At 46.0% G+C, this 24,423-nt stretch overlaps 1 protein-coding gene across 4 annotated transcripts in view; it reads left to right on the plus strand.

The window, feature by feature from the left end:
* The window catches only part of Polr3b (RNA polymerase III subunit B), a 135,505-nt gene extending 112,600 nt beyond the window's left edge, over positions 1-22,905 (plus strand). For 2 of the 4 annotated variants that reach the window (XM_036169878.1, XM_036169879.1), the window contains one exon: positions 8,134-9,547. In XM_036169878.1, coding sequence (XP_036025771.1) covers positions 8,134-8,263 — 130 coding nt within the window. In that variant the 3' untranslated portion in view covers positions 8,264-9,547. The other 2 variants (XR_004943281.1, XR_004943280.1) reach the window with 2 other exon arrangements.
* Positions 22,906-24,423: the final 1,518 nt, after the last annotated feature.

The raw sequence follows: 24,423 nt of genomic DNA on the forward strand, positions 1-24,423 counted from the left end.
CTCATCCAGCATGCATTCAGTATCTGCTGTGTCAGATGCAGCTCTGGGTCCAGAAGAACGGTTGGAAGGAGACATGCTGGCTGCTCCCTGCATTCTGTCTCATGGATGCACTCTCTAGTTTGCACCTGGTAGATGCTTAATGAAAAATGTAACTGCTAAGTGATCAAGTTCGTTATGTAATTTATAAAGTGTTTGATTTGCATCTTAATGGGTGGTGCTCCCTGGGTTATTTGTGTTGGATAGTTGTAGAACCTTTCTTATTTGTAATCACTCCACTGCCACCAAAGAACAAAAAGATCTGCTTAGGGGTATCAAGGTCTGCAGCCCTGCATTCCTTGTGTTGCTGACAGAGCCTGTGGTCCCTCTGATCTATCAGAGGCAAAATCACAGTGTCTAAGATAGACATTCCATGGGTGGAGAATAGCCGTGATACCCTGGCTCCCTCATCGGCCCTACCCAGAGCCCCTCTTTCTCAGGTGGGTTCCCACCTGAGAGAACAGTGTGAAGCTAAGTGAGCAGTCATTGCTGGGGTCTGAGGAATGCATGGTCACCTTTTCCTCTCTCCAAAACAGTCTTACCCTGCTGCCTTTATAAGCTGCCACTTCCTGGTTAGATCAGGCAGGTCAGGAATCAGGAAAGGGCCAGGCCTGCAAGATGCTTAGAAAGGAAAGGAAAGGTGCACCCAAGTGGCGGTGGTGCACGCCTTTAATCCCAGCACTTGGGAGGCAGAGGCAGGTGGGTCTCTGAATTTGAGGCCAATCTGGTCTACAGAGCAAGTTCTAGAACAGCTAAGGCTACACAAAGAAACCCTGTCTCTAAAAACAAAAAAGAAAAAGAAAAAAAAATGTAAAGGTGCACGCAAACCTGATGACCTGAGTTCCAGCTCCAGGACCAATGGGAAAGAGTAGAATCTCGCCAATTGTCTCCTGACCTCCAGGTGTGCACTGTGGCATGCACATACCTGCAGACATACATAGGCACCCACAGTCATACACATGGATGGATGAATGAATGAACAAACAATAGATAAAGAATAAATGTTTTGTTTTTTGACTATTTTTTTCCTTTTTTTTGTGTTTTAATTTTACACATCAGCCATGGGTTCCCCTGTCCTCCCCCCTCCCACTCCCACCTTCCCCCCATCCCCTCCCCTCCATTCCCATGTCCTCCAGGGCCAAGACTCCCCTGGGGATTCATTTAAACCTGGTGGATTCAGTACAGGCAGGACCAGTCCCCTCCTTCCAGGCTGAGCAAAGTGTCCCTGTGTAAGCCCAAGGTTCCAAACAGCCAGCTCATGCACTAGGACAGGTCTGGGTCCCACTGCCTGGGTGCCTCCCAAACAGTTCGAGCTATTCAGTTGTCTCACTTATCCAGAGGGCCTGCTCCAGCTGGGGGCTCCACAGCCTTTGGTTCATAATTCATGTGCTTCCATTTGTTTGGCTATTTGTCCCTGTGCTTTTCCAATCTTGGTCTCAACAATTCACACTCTTTCTCGACAATTGGACTCCTGGAGTTCCACCTGGGGCCTGGCTGAGGATCTCTGTATCCACTTCCATCAGTTATTGGATGAGAGTTCCAGCACGACAGTTAGGGTGTTTGACCATCTGATCACTGGACTAGATCAGATCAGGCTTTTTCTTGACCATTGCCAGCAGTCTACAGAGGATGTATCATTGTTGATTTCTGGGGACCTCTCCAGCACTCTGCCTATTCCTGTTCTCATGTGGTCTTCACTTATCATGGTCTGTTATTCCTTGTTCTCCCTTTCTGTTCTTGATCCAGCTTAGATCTCCTGCTCCCCTAAGCTTTCTTTCGCTCAGACCTTGCCCTTCATTACTCCCACTGTCGTCCAGGTTGTTCATGTAGATCTCATCCATTTCTCTGTCATTGGGCTATCCCTGTGTCTTTCCTAGGGTCCAGTTTTCTAGGTAGCCTCCCTGGAGTTGTGTAGCAGTCTAGTCATCTTTGTTTTACATCTAGTATCCTACTATGAGTGAGTACATACCATGTTCGTCCTTCTGAGTCTGGGTTACTTCACTCAGAGTGATTTTTTTTCTAGATCCATCCATTTGCCTGCAAACCTCATGATGTCACTGTTTTTCTCTCCTGAGTAGTACTCCATTGTGTATATGTACCATATTTTTTAAAGAGCAAAGGGACTTCTTAGAGCACAGTATATACTTGCTAGCTTGGTGACAAACTTTTTAAGAGATTATTTTATGATTGCAGTGTAGATGAATTGATGAGTGTAGTCAGACATTTCTCTCCCGCCCATTCAGAAACCAAATATGAATTGTAAATACTTGACCAATAGCTCAGGTTTGTTACTAGCTAACTCTTACATTTAAATTAACCCATTTCTATTAATCTATGAATTACCACATGGCTCGTAGCTTTACCTGTCCTCTAGCATATCTTGCTTCCTGGGCAGCTGGCTGGTGTCTCCCCTCTCTGCCCCTTCTTCTTCCCATCAATCTCAGTTTGACTTTCCTGCCTAACTTCCTGTCCAGCTACTGGCCTGTCAGCTTTTTATTAACCAATGAGAGTAATACATATTCATAATGTATAAAAAGATTGTTCTATAGCATTTCTCCCTTATTGTCTAATTAAAAAGGAAGGTTTTAACCTTAATATAGTAAAACTATATACAACAAAAACATTGATTAAGTACAAATTACAGTAACAATATCCAAACCGTTAGCATTTAGCAAAATTGGAGAAAATACTTAATTATCTGTCTTATCTTGGTGAGTCTAAAGTTTTGTATCTAATTTATCTTTTATCATAATTAAGAAAAACTATAACTACCCTATCTAGTCTTCAACTCTGTCAAAGACCCCAAAAGGGTGAAATGTTACCTAATGACAGGGACATCTTGCTGCCTGGACAGTCACCTAAAGTTCCTCTATAACACTGGGGCATCTGTCTCTGACTCACAGGCCTAGTATAGCCAACTTTTCTCAAAGCATGGAATGTCCTACCATGTCTTGGCAAAGTTTGGTAGTCGCTTTCTTTTATGTCCTGCTGGTCCAGTTTGGTCAGTATCTATCACAATTGAGGCAAGTTTCTCTGCTCACATGGCTAGCTTTTGCCATAAAGAAAGCAAACTCCATATGGAGTTTCTTCAATGCCCATCATGTTCTTTGAAGTAGACTGGTGCTGCCAGGAGCAGACATGTCTCACTGTCATGAAAGACCTTAGGTTATTAAACATAGGAAATGCCATATTCTGCAGGTCTTGGAAGTGTTTGAAGACCCTCTATCTAAATATATCTCTTTAACCTTGAAAACATACCTAATATGACTATAAGTTTGAATATTGTAGATAATTATTAATCTGTATTCTTTAATTATACATTATACTTTTAAATGAGCTGTATAAACATAATACCTTAAACAAAAGTAGAAAAATACATACAGTATAACAAAATTAACTTTAAATTTGTATCAATAAACTAAAATCTATACCAATGTAAAATATGTAAGATTAAGATTTTTTTTTGCTTTAAAAGTAGATTCAATAATCTACCCTTTATCATATCATTTCTGTTTCTCCACTTTTTCTTTTCAGAACAAGATCCCTGAATCTAATCTCCTTTGTTTAGCTTTTTTCCTGACCATTATCCATAACAACTTATAACCAATCCCCCAAAAGGATGACAAACATTCATAATTCATTTTTGGGAATGTGGGTATAGTCCTCTAAACTATATCCTGCTAATTGAAGGCACTGGTAATCTTTGGGGGATCCTGAGAAAATTCAGGATTATTGTTAAGTCCTGACTAGAGTATTTTGTGAGGCTGGATCATCTCAGCCAATTGCCTTGAAGCTGTTCTGGATTTAGAACTCAGGAAACTGCAACAGAGGCACTCTGGGATCATCTGGGCCATCCACTCCCATCGGAGATTTTTCCAGGGGGGGTGGTCTTCCTCAATCTGTTTTTCATCTTTATGTGTATTATATTTTTTTGTTTTATTCCTTTTTAAGGACTTTATTATTTTTAAACTATATTTTTATTTTTATTATTTTTGTTTAATTTAATTTATTTATTTATTTATTTATTTTTGGAGCTGAGGATCAAACCCCAGGCCTTGCACTTGCTAGGCAAGCGCTGTACCACTCAGCTAAATCCCCAACCCCTAAAACTATATTTTTTAATCTAAGACTATATATACATTCCCCCCCCAAGCCTACACATATTTTTAAACACACTGTGACCCATTTATAGGCTCTTTTTGTCTGAATCTGCCCTTACTGTGCATCTATAACCTTTTCTGTCTGCATGAGCAAAAAACTGCTGTGTAACTTAGCTCATGACATGCTGGTCCTGGCTTCTACCCTTTGGTTCTCTGAAAGTCGAGTCTCATGGCAGGGGCACATTTACTTAATATTATTTATAAATGCTCTGCGGATAGCTCAGGCTTGTTACTAGCTAACTCTTACATTTAAAGTAACCATTTCTATTAATCTATGTATTGTCACGTGGCTTGTGGTTTTACCTGTCCTCTTAACATGTCTTGCTTCTGGGCAGCTGGCTGGTGTCTCCCCTGACTCTGCCCTCCTTCTTCCCATCATTCTCAGATTGACTTTTCTGCCTAACTCCCTGCCTAGCTACTGCCCTGTCAGCTTTTTATTAACCAACAAGAGTGATATACATTCATAGTGTAGAAAAGGATTGTTCATAGCAGGTGAGTCCTGCTTATGAAGAAATCATTAATTTGGACACAAATGGACAAGTGTCCACTTTTAATTTCATTCTTTCCCTAAGATCACAGAGTTGGTGATATTTTTATGAGAATAAGCCTGACCTTTTCTTCTATCAATGAGATGAGGTTTGTTCAGTCCTAGGAAGTCCATTTGTCTTCTGAGAGAGACAGAGAACAGTAGCATTATAGGATGGGCTGGAGCCCAGTTCCCCATGCTTACACCTTCCCGTCTGGCAGAAGAGTTCTCACTTTGTCTTCCTTGTATTTCTCCCTCCTCTGAAAGAAAAAGGAAACAGTGAAGTGGGTTCCCCAGGCCCAAGCCTTTGTCTCTGTGCTCAGTGTTTGGGTACAGCTGGCATAAGGCTGGACAGACGTCTCTATCTCATTAAACCTCTGCCTTCTTTGGTGCTTTGCTTCTGTCTAGTGTCAAGCTCATCTGATTGCAGCCTTGATCATGGGTTCAGTGTGCTATCGTTTGAAAGGACTTGGTCAGGTCATGTGGTCTGGCGGTCTTTATCTGTAGCTACATAGACCTTAAGACACTGTATGTCTAATTTGAGTGCCCTATTTATACTCTGTTGCCAACCAAAGAAAATCCTAACCCGTTCTGTAGTCTGGCTGCCTCTTCATGTGCAGCTCTCTGGCTGAGCAGCATAATGATGCTGTCATTTTTCCTGCCATTCCCTGGTCTGGTGTGCCCAGCTGATGGAGGAGAAAACACAGCTAGTTGGAGACACTTGTCCTTTAATAAGCCACACAATGGAGGCTGGGTAATTAAGGGGTTCGGTGTCTCGGAGCAGGACCTGGTGAGTAACTTGCACATTAGTCAGGCATTGCTATGGGGAGGTTTACACAAGACTGTTGTTTCTCAGAGGCCCAGGATGGAAGTCACCAGTGAGCCCTGTTAAGGTAGTTAGCTCGTGGAGGATGCTGCCTGGGCACGCACCTCAACTGCAGCCACAGCTGCCTCCTCTTGCTGTCTTCGTCCTAGAGACCAGTTTACTTTATTGTTATTAGTCAGGTTTCTACCTCTGCAAGTTGTTCAGCCATGTAAATTAGCTTACATATGTATGTGTATATAAAGAACGTTGGAATGTTTTGAATGATTATATTAAGATTAACTGGTTATTTAGGCTATGAATCAGCACATATGAAAATTTTAACTAGATTAACTAAAATTGGAGCCACCATGTAATATACAGGATAGGAAAACCAGGAAGAAGTTACCTCAGTTCAGTCTGTTTCCCCAATTTAATTAAAGTAGTGTATGGGTATGATTCCTGAATAGTTTAGACCCACCCAGGCACATTAAGAACATGTCTTGATTGTAATGCTTTAAAGAACTCTTTGGGCTGTCTCTTAAGAGATTTTATATTGCTGAAGTTTATATCATCACTGTGTCTCTGCTGTCAGCATCCAGGATGGTGCACCCTTCTCCCACCAGACCCCCACCCCAAGGCGGGGGGTTCTGTCCCACAGGTCACTGTCACCATGTAAGTTTTCATCCTCAGTACTTGCTCTGCTTTTCTGAAATTTAAACAGGAGAAATGTGATGTCTGTCTCACACTTACCTCAGGACCCTGTAGATGGCGTGGGAACCGCTACAAGTTTGAAGCTAGCCTGGTCTGCATAGCAAGTTCAAGGACACACCAAGGTTCTGAAGCAAGCCTCTGGCAAATAAAATAGGATTAAATACAACACACACACACACACACACACACACACACACACACACACACACACACACACACACAAAAGCAGTTGCATTTTGCTGGCTGTAGAAATAGCCCTTGCTCAAAGTTACAAGTGGGAGGGGCCCAAACATTCTCACCTCCCAGAGATGACTGCTGGTATAATTGAGTGACGGTGTCCGTGGAGCATGGCTGATTGCCCTTACTCTTCAGGTTTTGTTTACTTTTTAAATTGTAAACCCTCCCAAGATTCTGATAATAGAAGAACATCCAAATATGAACCTTTCAAAAAAAAAAAAAAAAAAAAAAAAAAAAAAAAAGACCTCATGCAGCTTAGGCTGGCCTTGAACTTATGATCCTCTTGCCTCTGCCTCCCAGGTGTTGAACTTAAGGACTGTAGGAATGTGCCACCACATCCACCCTAATATACATTTTTTTTTTTCTTTTACATTTACTCTTTTGTATTTATGTATTAACATGCAGATGCCATGGGGTACTTACAGAGGTCAGAGGACAATCTGTTGGTCTTGGTTCTCTTCCCACCCTGTGGGACCTAGGGATCAGACTCATCAGACTAGTTGAAGCACCCACTGAGCCGTCCCACCGGCCCTTGTTTCTTCTCTCTCTTCTTTTAATGTGTATGGGTACTTTCCCTGCTAGCAGTCTGTGGAGGCTGATTCAGATCGCCAGGGACTGGAGTTCCAGATGGTTGTGAGCCACTGTGCGGATGCTGAACTCAAACGCATGTCCTCTGGAATAGCAACCAGTGTTCTTAACCACTGAGCCGTCTCTCCAGTCCCCTCTTTACTTTTGCATCTTAGAAGTCTTTTCAAACTTTTGATGTGTTTAGGGCTTAGAAATCCGTCTGGGTGTTGTCTCACTAACTGGAGTTTTTTACTCTGTAGTGTATCATGAACATCTCCCTTTTCAGTGACTGAGTCTGCTGTGATGTTGAGTGACTACAACACTCTTCTGTATAAATGTCCTAGAATGAGAACCAGCTGGTTTTCTGAGCTCTAGCTCTGTGGTCTTGTTAATAGCCTCGCTGTGGACACTCTTCTGAGTCTTCTACTGGAAAACCGGAAAGGACAACTACGTCCTCCCCAAGGAACCTTCTATAGTTGTAGATTAGGACTGAGACCAGAAGAGGACGAAGAATCTGACATAGTGTGGCTAGCATGTTGGCTGGGATGCAGGCTGTTGCAGGGGTCAAGTGGAAATATTTACATGTCCATACAGACATTTCTCAGGTTTTTGCAAGGGACAGCTTACTGTAAATACTGACTGATAGACAAGGCCTGAACCACTGCTGCTCTCCTGTTTAAAAGGCTTCTTTTTCATCAGCCTTGACTGCCTCAGTGGTAGGAAGTGAAGTTTCTTGGCAAGTGTGTTTCAGAGAACAATGTGGCACAGAGATGCCCCAAACTCAATGTGGGTTGGTGAAGCCAGCCGAAAACTCCAACAGTGAACCAGCTGATTCGGTTCCTGATGGCTCCATTTCTGGGATTCTTTCAAAACAGTTTGAAGAGAAAGTTCTAGAAATGTAGTTGATAGAGTCAAGTTGCATACTTTTAAACTGCAGGGATTGGTTTGTGTCGTTCTTGATTTTGAATGCACAGATGGCTGTTTAACTTTCTGAGCTGTACGTGTCTAACAGGGATGGGCCGCTCAGGGAGAGGGACGTCACATGCGGTGTGCAGCCTAGTCCCCCTGACGCATGCCTCCTTGGGTTTCAGGTGCCACTACTGCAAGTCATCAGGCCACGTGTCCTCGCTGCGCATCCCGTATGCCTGCAAGCTGCTCTTCCAGGAGCTGCAGTCCATGAACATCATCCCCAGGTTGAAACTGGCCAAGTACAATGAGTAAGGATGGGTGCAGTCCCTGGGGGACACGGCCAGCAGCCCGCACAGCCCAAAGCAGAGGACTCTGAGGGACTTCTGAGTTCCAAACGGCTGATTGACAGCTTAACCGAGAGCCCGAGTCACGGGAGATGCCGGCCCCACAGACCGCAGCCTCGTGCTGAGTCACAGGCACACAAGCTAGAGAGATTATGAACTACAGTTGATTTTCTTTGGCTTCGAGCTAGAATCTCACTCTGTAGTCCAGGCTGGATTTGAGCTCGTCCCAATCTTCCTGCCTCCATCTCTCACAAGTGTTGGATTTACAGGTATGAGCAAGCATATCTGACTTATTTATGTTATATATTTTTAAATGTACTGATTTAGAAAAACCTTCCTTACAATTCCTCATGACATCTTCTGGTTAACAGAACTCTGGTTTCTCATCAGATGTGCAGGAGGTAAAGAATTGTTTGAATTGGGACTAGGGAGTTAGCTGTCAGTAAAGTATCTGTTGGCGCAAACATGAGGCCCTGAGTTCATCCCCAGCGTCCCACGTAAGAGCTGGACATGCACCTAGAACCTGTGCTGCTGTGGAGGTGGGTTCGGGAGCAGCCAGGCAGTCCAGAGCTTGCAGCCAGTGTAGTCAGGCAGTGCACTTCAGGTTCAGTGACAGATCCTGGTAAAGAACGAAGCAGAGAGTGATGGGCAAGACTCCCAGTGGCCTCCTCCGGCCCCCCACGCACAAGTGGCTAGATTTGTTGAAGACGTAAACTGATACCCAGAGCGTGTCAGGTGACACATGGGCTCTCTGGGACATGGAAGGGCCAGCGGTTACATCAAGTCTTACACACTGAGACTTGAGTCTTGGTGGGATGTAATCAATGCAGCCTGCCTTATAAGAATGTCCTTCCTTAAATACCAGATGGCAGTTAAATACCTGGGTACAATACATGGACACATGGTCATCCCTGTCCATTACTACCAGGATGTTAATTGTGCATTCTCTCAACTGTTATGTATTATGAAGCCCGATAAATATTTGTACTAAGGATTATTTATATTAAAAAAAAAAAAAAAGAGTCCAAGAAGCATTGAGTAATGAATGGTCCAGGCTGTGTTCTCAGCATGCCACATGGAGGTGCTCCTGAGAATACTGACAGGTATATGCACTGATAGAGATCAGACTCCAGTGTGAAAAAGAAGCTGAGGGGCCCAGGACTTTTCAGACCACCACTCACCCCAGGCTAAGGCAGGTGGCCCTAGGGACCAAAGTAGGCACTGACCTGAAGACTCAGCCATCTTGTGTTCCTCACAGTGAAGACGTGGAAGTCGAAGCAGCTGCTCATTCCAAGCAGAGGAGGCTGTGTATGAAGTCAGAGGAGGCATCACATGTTCCCTGAAAGTTGGCTGTTTCCTGCTTTGTCACACCTTTCTCCATATTGATGGCCCCTCCACATCACTGTACTTGTGTGCTTCCTTGGTCCATCAGAGGGATCTTTTTTTTCTGGGGTGATGTTGATTCCACCAACTCCATTAAGGTTAATAACCCCGAAAGGCCAGGCCATCTTATCACCGAACACTCAGGTCCTTTGGAAGTAGGAGGCAGTGTTCTGGGTACTGGCACCAGGACACGTTGCTCAGCACTCAGTACGATGGATGGATGGATGCACTGTATTGGGGGTAGAAGGAGCAGAATATACTTCTTGATGAACAGAGTCCAGAGTCCAGTCTGTGAGCAGACCGAACTCAACTCATCAGTGTTGCAGGACCACCCATACACACTGACCCATGCTCACAAGCTTGAAGTACTTTTCAGGGTGATTAGCTCCCTATTACAGCTAAAGAAACCGGGGCAGAGTAGCCAAGCGGCTCCCTAGACCATACCACCACAAGGGGATGGCAAGAGCTCCAAAGCCTGTTTGGTTTCATCCACCATTCACCCCAAGTGGTCTGTTTTAGACATTCGGATGCCACTGAGAGCTTCTGTTTCCTGCAGATGAGCAGGTGTGATCACCTACAAAGTCGCTGCCTGTCTGGTGGAGGAAATCACAGTGCTCTGAGTTCGCACCACTGAGAAGGCATTGGGTCTAAACTGACGTCAGTTGAAGGAAAGCAGTTGGGTCGTTTCTAAACTAGCAGAGGGCACACTTGAACAGCTGTTTGTCTGAGAACTTTAGTGAAAAGAGACAGCAAAAGCTGGGGTGTAGCTCTGTGGTAGATCACTTGCCTAGCACCCCCTGTTTTGTCCCCAGCACTTACACCAAAGACCACAGTTCATCAGTCTTACTCTGGTCTATTTTTTTCTTTTAAGTTATTCTCAGCCCCTGCTTTAAAGCTACCAATTAGATCCTATTTTTAGTAAAGATGTATGATTTCTGCCAGGCCACCCATGAAGCGCTTTACCCCCGAAGGCTCTTAAAGGGTGGGAGTGGCATGGGATTTGGGTAAAGTCTCACCAAGACTCACCCTCACGGATGCTTCAGTGGAACCCAAGGGCTGCAGAGACACTCGGGTGTTGCCAAGGCCCCCGACTGGACAGGCTGACATCCCGCACAGGGAGAAAGCTTGCTGAGGGACTCAGGGTTTTTCACTGTCCCCTGGATCTGTCAGCTCAGGCTGCTGTGGCAGAGTACCACGGTAGAGATGACGGATTATTTTCTTAGTTGCGAAGGTTCCTGTCAGCCAAGGCCTTGATGAGTCCCCGGTGACTTCTCCTTGGTGCACACTCAAAGCACACTTGGGCACCACTTATCAGGACACCAGTCCCGCTGGGTTTGCGTGCCGCTCGTCCGACAGCACTAGTTCTTTAAAGGGGCTGCTCTCTGAATACGGCACACCCACAGGGCTCCCTTCGGCATGGGGATGCTGAGGAAACTGCTCAGTCCTTTGGACCCCTCAAGACACTTGAACAGTTCAGGACAGCACAGGTGGATATGTGGGAAATACCTGTTCAAACCCAGTCACCAAAACAGTTCACTCCTAGGGTGTCTGTGTGTGTGTGTGTGTGTGTGTGTGTGTGTGTGTGTGTGTGTGAGAGAGAGAGAGAGAGAGAGAGAGAGAGAGAGAGAGAGGGAGGATGTGTGGGAGGGAGAGAGTGTTGTGTGTAACAGTGAGAATGGGGGGGTGTAAGTGTGACAATGTGTGTGTGTGCATGTGGGGGGTGGTCAGTGCCCCCAGCAGCATTGACATAGCCCCTGGTTTTACAGAACCCCTACCTACTAACAATGCTATAAATTATGTCATCACAGAAGAACACCACAGGATGATGAAAATGAATTGCTACTGCATGTAATGTCAGTCATCTCGAAAATGAATTACTGGAGAAGCCCCCAGAGATTATGTATTTCGTTGGTTCCTTTGGCCCTTGTGATGCAGGGAACAGCCGTCTCATGTAGCTCAGGCCTTGAGTGGTCTTGAGCTGGTTTATGTAGTGCTGAGGATCCAACCAGGGCTCCATGCATGCTGGGCAAGCAGACTGCCAACTGAGCTACATTCCCAGGCTCTTTTGGTTCTTAAGTTTCAAGCTAAGCAGAATTGATCTATGAAATGAAATAAGGCATCGTAGCAGTTTCCTGTGCAGTGGGTGGCTGAACATAGGGTGCTTCTAAGGTCTGTTGATGACATGCATTGTTTTGGGGTTTTGGGGTGTGTGTGTGTGTGTGTGTGTGTGTGTGTGTGTGTGTGTGTGTGTGTGTGTGTGTAATTCCTTAATTACATATTCAGGGGCTGGAGAGATGGCTCAGCAGTCAAGATTCCCAGCACCTACATTGGGAGGCTCACAACAACCTGTAAGTCCAGCTCCAAATGACCCAGCACCCTCTTTTGGCCTCTATGGGTACTACACTGATGTGCACATAAGCACACACACAAAATAAGTTTTTAAGAAAGATACATAATTTTTGCATTGGGTTTATGTTATTCTTTAATATTTTTTTAAGCCTACCAGGTAACTCAGCAGTGAAGGACACAGGCTCAGCCTCATGGCTAGATGATCTCAAATTGTCTCTGCACCTTGAGTTTTCCCATCTTCAGAATAGAGGGATAATAGTACCACCCTGGGACTCTTCAGTTTTCCCCCTTTTTTAAAAATTTATTGTATGCATCTTTTACATCATGTGTCTTGATCCCATTCATTTTCCTGTCCCTTCACATCAGCCTTCCACCCCTGTACACACACATACCCTGGTAAAAGAGAATTTAAGCGTAAAAATAAACATCTCATGGAAGCTGCATTGTGACACAGTGAGTCACGCAGTAAACCCCCTTGTCCATGTATCTTTACCTACAAGTGTCCGGTGTTCATTGCAGAGTCATTGGTCTGGTTCGAGGCCTCTGGTTTCCACTGCACTATCGATGCTGGGTCCTCACTAGGACTCTTGGACATCCTGCTGTTGCCCTGTGCTGTGGAGATCCTGCAGCTTTGGGGCTGCAGTCAGGTTCCTTCATGTGCTCCAGCAGGTCACAGCTGGGGTGGATGTTGGGGCGGGCCAAGTCATAACCTTGGTTCTGGGCGGCTGTAGGGCTGTCCTCACCACCAGGGTGAGCTCTCCAGCATTGTCCCTGCTAATTCACCTGCAGCAGTGAGGGGGTGTGGGGGGTGACCAGTTCCTCTCCCTTACCCTCAGGGTGGGCTCTCCCACACCTGCACCATCAGGACCAGCTCTGCTGTGTTACCCAGGTGAGGTACAGGGGTCGATCCTCTTCCAGTGCTGCCGCTGGTGAGGGGCAGGGACAGCCCTTCTGCTCTTAGGATCCCCTGGGGCTCTTCTTAAGATTATATGTGATGTATGCCTGGCCCAAAACAGGCTGACATAGGTCTGCTATTTTCCTCAGAAACAGCACCCTTTGTCAGGTGTCTTGGTAGGACATCCATTCCCAGGGAGCTTCATCCCACCAAGAATGGAAGCTCCCTGGGCGACTGGTCCTGAGGCCCCTGGGTTCATCAGTTGAGGCGGCAGTGGCCAGACGACACTGCTTCAGAACATGCTTGCTTGGAGTCACCGTTTACCACTGACATCAAAGTGAGGGTGAGCTGTCAGCGCTGGAGACGTGGCGGTTTCATGAAGCCCAGAGAACACTTCCATGTGGGGAGTCAGTGAGGCCGTTCCTAACAAGGCCCTGATTGGGTGCTATATAATGGGCACCGTTTGGCCAACACCTTTATTTGCAGTAATGAGTCACACAAGACTGAACACTTAAGGGCATGTGGCTGGGCCCCTCCACGTGGCCTCCGCCCGTTCTGCTGTGAAATGGATGGTCAGAAAAACAACTGTAAAAATCACACCTCTCCTCTCTGGATTGACTCCATGTGTGTCTTACCAAAACGTGTATTTCATTTGTCGACTGCAAGTTGGACTTTTACTACACCAGACCATGGGGCCAAGATGGGTGGGAATTAAAGTCACGCTTTTTTGAAGAGGAAGTTTTAAACGGGGTGAGAAGTGGCGGTCCAGAAGTACATTGTTTGTTGCCAAAGCCAAGCTACTAGTTTGATTTGAGACTCCAGAAGCACTAACAGATTGGCTTCAGGAAATCAAATCTGTGACTTGAGATACCGTGGCAGAAAGTTCCAAAACGATGCGGAACTCACCTTTTCACTCATAAGTCTAAGTTGTGAGGTGAAGTAGTCCTCAAATCTGCCTAATAGCTGCCATTCCATGCTCAATAAATTCTAAGCCGGGTTTGCTCCCAACATTCACATTAACGAGGCAAGGAGGGGTATGAGGAAGTTAAGGCCCGTGATGGGTCCAGAATCCTTTGCGCCCGATGCGAGGAAGGAACTCCACTTTCAGTGAAGCTGGAGTGCTAGCATGACTCGGCCTTGTTCAGAGTGACTCCTTCATGTTGTATTGGGAGGAGCTGGCGTACCCGTTCTACAGTGGCAGAGTACAGCTTCCTCTAGCAAGGGATTACCCAGTCCCAAATACCACTGCTACCTCGGTGGATGCACGAGGTCTGTTTGGATGTGTGTGTGTGTGTGTGTGTAATATGTGGATAAAAATAATACTTGGGGCGACCCAATTAATCTGCTCAAGCCACAAAGAAGTATTAAATCAACATCAGCTGTCCTGATTCCTGGGAAGTGGACTCATAGACCTACTTGCCAGTCCTCAGATTGACTTAGAGATCATTTCTTACCTCAGTGGGGTAGCTATTGTGCTAATACCAGAGAGTTATCCTTAGAGTGGGTAGTTTACATTTTTGTTCAGAAACCCCCAAGTAGGGCTGAGGGGATGGCTCACTTTAAAAGCATGATATCCTAAATTTGGTTCCCAGAGCCCATGTAAAAATACCAGGCATGGGGCTAGGGACATAACTAAGCATAAGGACCAGGTGTCAGTCCCCAAAATTGACATAAATGCTGGGTGGTTGTGATTGATTTCCTCTAAGTCCAGCCTTGGGAGGCAGAGAAGGGGGTCCCCAGAGCATGCTGGGTAGCAAGCCTATGATCTCTAGGTTTGATTGACAGATTGTCAATGAATAAGGTAGAAGAGAGATTGATGGTGATCCTGACAGCATCCTCAGATCCCCACATGCATGTTCACACAAGTGTTCATGCAGACACATACACACACCAGGCTTGGTATCATGCTGTAGTAGTGCCATTGCTGAAGAGGTACAGACAAATGGATCCCTGGGACTTACTGACCAGCCAGCCTGGCCTACCTGATGGGCTCCAAAACTCAAAGGAGGTGGGTGGTATGCCTGAGGATGACACTCAGGGTTGTCCTCTGCCCTCCACATGCACATACTCATAATAAAGAACATTTTCCCAAGGTACCTTTGGTCACAATGGAGACAGAATCTAAAGCGTGGCTGACTGAAAGGAAAACCCTCTTGACTGGGTAAACAAGCAGCTCAAAGTGTTTCCCTCATCCTGGGCCTAGGGAGCATTTTCATGAGTGTGGGAATTTCAAGATGTGCACATGGCTTCCCACACAGCATCCCCACTGCTGTGTGTGACCAGATCCTATAAATGTATGTGTGTGCAAATATTCAGCTCTGTGCGGAGGACTCAGCATTCATGTTCCCTGCACAAGAATCCAGTGACCTGCATGAGAAAGAATTTGTGCATGAAGGAATCTTTGGCTTATGTGCAAAGGAAAAAGTCTCCCCTGGAAAAATGCAGGCCTTACACATTTAGCAGACCCTTGTGTCCACAGAAACAGTCACTGCCAATTAGGCAACTTCTGGCAGATCAGAAGCAAAAGCCCGCACATGAAACAGAGGGTGCAGGGAGATTGCCGCCCTCTATCTCTGAATTATGGGCGGCGAGCTTGCCTCCCCCTGTGTCCAATCTGCTCTGAGCTTTTCCTGCTGTGGACCAGAGGCCCCAGGGACTTTTACACACCCCAGTTTTCATGCAGCTTACTGATTCCTTTTTCACATGAATGAAAAGCGCCTTTGATTTTGAAGACGCACGTCTGTTTTGTGTAACACTTAACCGATGTGCCAGAATCATCCTGTACCTTAAAGGGGGTCTTGCACTGGGTTATTAAAATCAGTCCTTCTGGGGAGAGTCACTTTGCTCACTTAAAGGGTAACCGTCCACCTCTCCTAATGGTGCTCATCTCGTTAAACCTGGATTAAGGAGCAAAGGAGAGGCCAACCAGCAGCTGGAACCCAGCCACAGCCCATGGGTGGACTTGAGCAAGTTACAGAGAGCTTTCAAAGACAAAGTAGCTTCTATGGATCAGCTGATCCGGACCCCTGGAGCTTCCCAGCCCTCTCTTCTGTGGAACCTTAGCTTCCAAGTAGTCACTCCAGTTAGACCATGATAAGTCTTGAGAGAATTGAACCGGTTCATTTGTCCAGGAGATACAGTAGGCTGATAAAGGAAAGGGCTGAGGAGAAATGAAACCCTAATCGGCCTCAGCAGACAAAGTTCTACTCTTCTAGATAGGGGGCGCTCTACTGGGTCCTGGGACTGCAGAAAATAGCTGGATGCCCTGCTTGCTCTCGGGGCACTTGGCAGGGGCAAGGAACACAGAAAAGCTTAGGCTGGGGTTCCTGTGCGTAACTTCATGGCCTACATGCTCAGCGTGTAGGAGGGATTAAGTTGAAACAAGACAGCTCCCACCAGGTCCTCATGGTCAAGTCGGTCTTCTCTCCCCTCTCCAGTATGAGAATCTCTGCTCCAAATAAGTCACTAAAATAAAAGGGTTCTGGGTGGATTTTTGAAGAGAAGAGAGAGAGGGAGAGACAGAGACAGAAAGAGAGAGGGAAATAGGCACACCAATGGAGAAGGGATGCTGTATCAAAAAGTAATGCTGAAGTCAGTACAAGTTTAAAAGATAATTTAAAAAATAGAAATAAACCTGGACACAGGCCTTATGCCTTTCACAAAAGTTAAATCAGTTTTGATCCTAGACCTAAATATGAATTTTTTTTAAAAAATCTACTGGCAAACTTTGAATTTAGAAAAGAGTTTTTTTCACCCATCAACAGAATTATGGAAGGGTGAGGAAAGGGGAAGGGAGGAGGGAGGGGAGAAGAAAGGACAAGACTGGATTGGACTGGAAAGATCAGGGAGAAAAACAAGGAAATCATGCAGGAAGGGTGTGAACAGAAGCTCACACTCCAGATGCCACCACAGGAAAGACAGTAAAAGGCACTGGCAAGTCTCTGGTGGCGTGCGGCACACGCTCACCAACCAGGCCATCTCCTGTGCCCTTCCTTGGGTCTTCCGTCATCTATAGTGAGTGTAGAATCTCCTTTGGCTGCTGCTTTATAAGCGCTCCCCAGTCTGCCCAATAATTTCTCTTTGAAGGACAAGAGAATTAATTACATAAAAATCAAACTACTAAAAAACTGGAATGCGTTTAAATCAGTGAAGTCAAAACTAAAAGTCTTCCAAATCATCAGAAAACGTGTGCACATAATGGGATATGGAAACCACAAACCACATGGTAGAAAGATTTTTAAAAAGACTAAAATATGGATTATGTATTTAGAATCCCTTCGGGAGACAAATTTCTGGGCCTTTCTGTAAAGATGTTTCCAGAAAAGTTGAAGGTGAGAAGCACCCCCTGCCCTTGAGTGTGGGCGCTCCTCTGTGGGCTGGGGCTCCAGATGTTCCAGTCGGGAGAAAGTGAGCTGAGCCAGCATTCATCTCTCTGCTTCCTGCTGGGGCTATCACCAGCTGCCCTGCATCACGCTTTCTCTACTATGATGAGCTGTATTCTCAAACCAGAGCCAAAACAAACCTTCCTTTAGTTGCTTTTTTAAAAGACTTCCTTTTATTACTATCTTACATGTATGAGTGTTTTGCTTGCATGTATGTCTGTGTACATGCATTCATGGTGCCCTCAGAGGCCAGAGGAGGATGTAGGGTCTCCTGTTTATAGAGTTATAGCCACCATGTGGGTGCTGGGAATTGAACTCAGGACCTCTGAAAGAGCAGCCAGTGCTCTTAACCACTGAGCCATCTCTCCAGGCCACTGTAAATAACTAATGATGTCTGTAACACAAAGCATAGAAAAACTGACATCAAGTGTGTCTGTTGCTCTCTGCAAATTCAAATGGATAAACTTCTTAAAGAAAGGATACTCAAGCTGAATCACAGGCTCAGTCCTTGGCAATCCTGAGCTAAACCCAAACATGGCAGCCTGGAAAATTAGAGATGGAGTTACAGGGCAATATAAACAGAATATAAACAGAAAGAAAGAAAAAAATTACTTTATGAAGTTAAAGGCAAGAGCATTATGCTGGGGAAATAAAGGCAATTTTATAATACAAACTGAAACTAAGACCTAATTTTACGTTTATTTGTATGTCAAGCACAATACTATCCAAATTCTTAAGTGTGTGTGTGTGTGTGTGTGTGTGTGTGTGTGTGTGTGTGTGTGTAGCTAAGAGGTTGAATTAGCTGTAGGAGACATCATCTTTCTATGCAGATATAGTTTGTGAAATAATAGAGAAAGTGGTTTTAAAAAAACTAATTGAAATACTTGAGGCAAAAGCAAGGTCGTGAACCCCTCAGAGTGAAGCCGTGGGCATCGTCTTCCTGCAACCCCACAGTGTGCTGCGCAAGTCACAAGACAAACCAAGATGGGAAGGCCCCCAAATCAACAACAAAAGTCAGCACCCGCCACCATTGCTCAACTGGAGGAAATGCAAAACAAATTCTAGAATATTCAGAAAATTACAATAAAGAAAAAGTTTGCATTGAGGACACAAGAGATAACTTAAAGTGGTACAGAGAAAAGTATAAAGCCTAAAAATTAATACTCATAGACACTCTACTGTTAATTAATGAAGATAAGTCATAATCTTGCTGAAGGAAGTGGAGGGAGAAGAGAGCGGCAGACCACGGAATCGGAAGGAAAGGCGAAAGCCCGAGTTTCCCTGTAGAGTGTTGAGCAGCTCATGAAGCAAGAGCCTAATCAGGAAAAATGGAGACAATACAAGATAATAAGAGGGAAGCCAAAATTTCTGAGTAGATTAAAACAGTCATGAGCTTTAACTGTTTGGTCTTAAAAAACGAAAAAGATGATTTTCAAAGAAAATACAAATGCTTACTATTCATCTTGGGGGGGGGGCATCTGATAGGGTAATTTACAAAAGAAATCCCTTTAAAGATGCAGCAAGTTGTTGTCCACAAAAAAAAAAAAAAAACAAAACAAAACAAAAAAAAAAAACAGTCCAGCAGGGTCCCAGTAACTTTAGATACAGAAAACAATTGTTTTTTCTGGATTATTAAAAACTGTGCCTATGGAAGGTCATGCCTTTAGGTCCCGCTTTTTTCTATTCAAGCAGCAATAGTGAGCCAACGCACAGACAGAAAATAGACAAACATAGCTAGGCTCAAAGGAGAATCGAGTACCTCACCTCAGAGAGCTGGTGGCCAGGACAGGATGAGAATCCCAAGTGAGGATGCAGACAAGCTGGGTGTGTGGCTGGCCACGTCCAGGGAGCCTGTCTTCTGTCGGGTTAATCTAAAGATCCTGAGCAACTGGAAGGGCTGCAGAGGACACCTGACCACAGGGAGAGGCTGAGCCATCACCCAGTGTGGCCTGGAGCAAGGCTCAGTGAAGCTGTGGTCCCAGGGAGGAGAAAACAGCAGGGTTATGACCAGGAACTACACCGTATGTCCACGTGATTCACCGCAGAGTCCCGAGGCCAGCTTTCTGGAGTCAGTTCTCTCCTTCCACCTATGGGTCCCAGCGACGGAACTCAAGTCAGCCTTGGCAATAAGTGCCTTTGCTCCATGAGCCTTCTCTTCTGACCCATGATTATTTTAACTGGCAGCATCCCCTCCCCCACCCAACTCAGCTTCCTAAGACACCGGCACCTTCTTACATCAGAATTATGTGAGTGGTTATCCAACAATTAGCAATATTGGGAAGATAAAGTGGTATGGGGTGTGTGTGTGTGTGTGTGTGTGTGTGTGTGTGTGTGTGTGTGTGTGTGTTGGTGTGTTTTAAGAAATGGTTCCTATAGAGAAGGAAAATGTAGGATATTTGGGACAGGGATTAAAATATTAAATCTTTCTTAGTAGACATTGTTTACAGATTTGGTTTTGGAAACATGTAAATGTGTTACCTGCTTTCTTTAAAAAAAAAAATGAAAGAAAAAGCTGCATGAAATAAGAGAAGCAACTTGCTATTTCAACTTTTGAGTGGAGGAAAGGTCGCTTCTATACTAAGGACTAGAGAAATCTGACAAACTGAAAAGCAATGGGTGTTGGGATTGCTTGGAGGCTGACGTCCAAAAGATGGAGGAGCAGGATGCTCCGGAGAGGCCTGGAGCCAAGAGCTCTGCCCCAGGACAGATGGTGCAGAAGCCCTGTGAACTGCCAGGAAGACATGAATGGTGGTTTCCATGAATTGCTGGGGTTCAGCAGGAACAGTGGAAACCCCTGCAGGAGGGAGAAGCTCCTGGGGACCCAGTCTTCAGCACTGCCCTGCCAGTAACCCCACCAGGTTCTCACGGTTAAGATCTGAGAGCAACCCCTTTATGGCTGCAGCAGAGAAGACTCGTCGTCATTGTAAAATACGTCCAGAGCTGTTTCCATAACAAAAGCCTACACTCCAGGACGGGGACTTCTCCCGAGGTTTGCCCCAGAGCCCTGGGGAGGGAATGGCACTTCTGCCCCAGCCCATGCCTAGTCTCTGTGTCTCACTCAAGGGGGAAAAGAAGCCACAAAGAACACACATTTGTGCAAAGTCACAGGCACTGGCACACTAGAAGACTGACTGGAATATGATGTCAAGCTCCTTCCTCTCACCAGCAGCTTGTGATTAGTATAGCTTCAACAAGCATTAGCCAGAGTTTGACTCTAGCCCCGCTAATATAAATCTTCACAATAAAGACTGAGTTTCAGTTGCCAACAAAAAAACATTACAAGGGGGGAGGGTTGCTGGAAAGTGGCTCAGTGGGTAAAGCTGGGAGGAACTGAGTTCAGATCCCCAGAACCTCTATAGAGTTGGATACAGATCTGGAATCCCAGTGATCTTGCAGTGAGATGGGGGGTGGGGTGGAGACAGGGCCCCCAAAGGCTTCTGAGCCAGCAAGCCTGGGGCACACAGATCCTGTCATGGAAGATAATCAAGGTGGCAGGAAAGGTCTGACATCCAAAGGTTGTCTCATGACCTCCACAGCACACCTTTCCTGTATGATCCTATTTCAAAGCAATGATACATTGCCTAGGAACTATTCCTACAGAACTCTAGTGGAGACAAGCAGCCAGGATGATGGGACTTGCTGTGAGCATCTTATATCCCATGAGGGAAAAAAAAAACAAATCAGTTTTGAATATGATCACCAGCTAGTATTAAAACCAATAAGGAAACAGCTGCTAAGAGCAACTGATGCAGCCAGTGGTACCTGAGCCCTGCAGTCTCCTTAGTAACAGACGTATCTGTGTCTGTGAACCCCAGTGTGCAGGTACAGAAAGTGCACACCACCTCCCACATGCTGTTGCTGCCAAAGCTGTAAACCTGAATCTGATCTGTTAGACTCAACTGCCAACTCATAGACCCTGAGACTGGCAGAAGAGAAGGTTTCTATAGGGCAAGGGGGTGGGCTCCCAGAGATGGGGGGTGGGTACCAGAGATGGGGTGGACTCACAGAGATGGGGTGGCTTCCCAGAGATGGGGGGGGGGCTCCTAGAGATGGGGTGGGCTTCCAGAGATGGGGTGGGTTCCCAGAGATGGGGTGGGTTCCCAGAGATGGGGTGGGTTCCCAGAGATGGGGGGGGGGCTCCTAGAGATGGGGTGGGCTACCAGAGATGGGGTGGACTCCCAGAGCTGTCTGGCTTTGGAGAGAGAGGGGTAGGGACTGAGGGAGGAGAAGAACTCCCCAGATTAAAACAGACTGAAACCAGAGTAACCAGAGAGATGTTTGTGTGGTTCTGCTTTGGATCTTCACTCAGACCAACCAAGTTTAACAAATTATTAGGAAATGAGGCGGATTTGGACGTTTGATGATGACTGTCAGGCTCGTGTTTCGACAGCTTGGTCTCCAGCTTTTATGCTGACGTTTTAGATTTTTGTTTGTTTCGATACAGTCTTGTGTAGCTCAGGCTGTGTAGCCAAGGATGACCTCAGCTCCTTGTCCTCCTGCCTGTCTCCCAAGGGCTGGAGTTGCAGGTGTGACCAGGAACTCAAGACAGGAGCTTGAGGTAGCCCCAAGAGAAGAGCAATGCTCCCCTCCACCAGCGCCTGCCTCTCTTCCACACCCCTGGAGCACCTCCCTGAGGGCAGTGCCTCCTGCAGTAGGCTGGGCCTTCCTACATGGGTTAACACTTAAACCCCACCCCCTGTCACGCACACAAGTCCCTCTTCCCAGATGTATCAAGTTGGCAACCAAGATTATCTGCCACACTCCCAAGAGACTCCAATTAGTAAGCAGGACTGCTACACGATCCTCTTACCCCACTCACAGCCCATCTGCAAGCAAGCCCTGCTTGCGATAGTCCAGTCCTCCCAACTCTGCTCCTTTATCCCCATCCCACAATCCCTACCATGTTTTGAGTCACCTTACAATTTGCCTGGACCCAACTGAGGAGTTCTACCCTTAACCTAACCCAGGATGACCTAGGGATGCCATAGAAGAAACCACCCAAAGCCACAGGGGCTCTTTGCTTTCTTCAGCAGTCTGGGGTGTCTGGGGCATTGCTACTTCAGGCTACAGGCTGCTCGCCCTTGCTCTCAGGCTGGGGCTGTGTTCCAGTCCACTCTTAAGAGCTCTTTGATTGCCTTGGACCAGCAGCCATAGGAAATTACTGTCCTTGAGGTGAGGCAAAAGCTCTCATGTCCCATTCTCTCACAAGGTCAGAGTAAGTCACAGGCCAGGTCAGGGAACAAGGAGATATGCCCTGCCCCAGTAAGGAGGGGAAGGGAGAGAATACTTACTGGAGAACGGCTATTTAATACAGGGTGTGCAAAGGAGCCATAATACAGAGGGGAAGATCTCAGAGGAGTATAGTCGGGGAGGCTGGGCCCTCCACAACCAGAGGTTTAGGGATCCGGAGGAAAGGGGGTCCGAGGAAGGTGACAATTACTTGGTGATATGGGAGAAAATGAAGAGCAGAGTGCCTCAGAACCAAGATGAAGGCAAATGGTCAACAGAAGAGAGTGTGGAAGGAAGAGGAAAAATCAGTAACTGCACTTGGCAGCTCAGCCTTGATTGGGAATCTTGTCTCTTAGGGACAGAAGACTGATGAGGCTGAGGCTGCAGAGGAATGGGCTCTGAGGTAAGTAGGCTGTGTGCTCATAAACAACTCCTTGCAGAACTGTCTCTGAGATGGTGTCTTAGGGTTTCCATAACTGTGATGAAACACCCAGATCGAAGGTAACTTGGGGAGGAAAGGTGTACTTCATCTTACACGTCCACATCCCAGCCCATCTTGAAGGAAGTCATGGCAACTCAAGGCAGGAACCTGGAGGCAGGAGCTGAGGCAGAGGCCGTGGAGGAATGTTGCTTACTGGCTTGCTCCTCATGGTTTACTCAGTCTGCTTTCTTATAGAACCCAGGACCACCAGCCCAGGGATGGAACCACCCACCATGGGCTGGACCCTCCCCCATCAATCACTAATTCAAAAAATGTCCCACAGGCTTGCCTGTAGTCTCTCTTACATATGCATTTTCTCAATTGTGTTTTCCTCTTCTGAAACTCTAACTTGTGTCAGAGGTTGACAAAAAACAAAACAAACAAACAAACAAACAAAAAAACCAAAACAAAACAAAAAACCAAACTACCAACCAACCAGGAACCAGCTAGGAGATAAAGATGTGGTTTAGTAGGTGGAAGTTAGTAGGAGAACAAAGGAAATGTTTAATTCTATTTCAAATCATTTTTCTCTTTATTTGTGTGTGAGAGGGGGTTGACATGGTTGCACCCATGTCCCAGCACAGGTGTGGTGACCAGAAGACAAGTTACAGGAGTCAGCTCTCCCACCACATTGGTTCTGAGGATCAGGCAAGTGCTTTCACCCCATCAGCCATCTCACCAGCCTGAAGATTTTTAAAATAGGGAGCTGTTTAGTGAGTGCTAGAGTGTTCATGAAGATTCCAGAAGAGGGAAAGTGATGGATCAGGAAAGAAAAGATATATTTTCAATATGTTCCTGAGAGGAACTGAGTCTAGCTTTGCTTATCCAATATCTACTTCTGCTTCGTAGTGTGTGTGTGTGTGTGTGTGTGTGTGTGTGTGTGTGTGTGTGTCTATGTGTGTGTGTGTGTGTGTGTGTCTATGTGTGTGTGTGTGTGTCTATATGTGTGTGTATGTGTGTGTCTGTGTGTGTGTCTATGTGTGTGTGTGTGTCTGTGTGTGTGTCTATATGTGTGTGTCTGTGTGTAATGTGTGTGTGTCTATATGTGTGTGTCTGTGTGTGTCTGTGTGTGTGTGTCTATGTGTGTGTCTATGTGTGTGTGTGTGTCTATGTGTGTGTGTGTGTGTCTATGTGTCTGTGTGTGTGTGGTGTTTGAGACAGGGTTTCTCTCCATACTCCTGGCTGTCCTGGAACTTGTTCTGTACACAGGCTGGCCTCGAACTCACAGAGATCTGCCTGCCTCTGCCTCCCACCGTCCAGTGTGTTTCTTCCTCACCAACAGAACTCTAATTTGTCTGAAGGGTCTATGTGACTGGCTGAATTAAACACCACTCTAGGAGGATGCCTCTCAGATGAAAACAACCAAGATGTGCAGTGTTCTGGAAAGAGAAACAAGCTGAACACTGTTG

This window comes from Onychomys torridus, chromosome 20, assembly GCF_903995425.1.
Source record: "Onychomys torridus chromosome 20, mOncTor1.1, whole genome shotgun sequence".
Taxonomy (NCBI): Eukaryota; Metazoa; Chordata; class Mammalia; order Rodentia; family Cricetidae; genus Onychomys; species Onychomys torridus.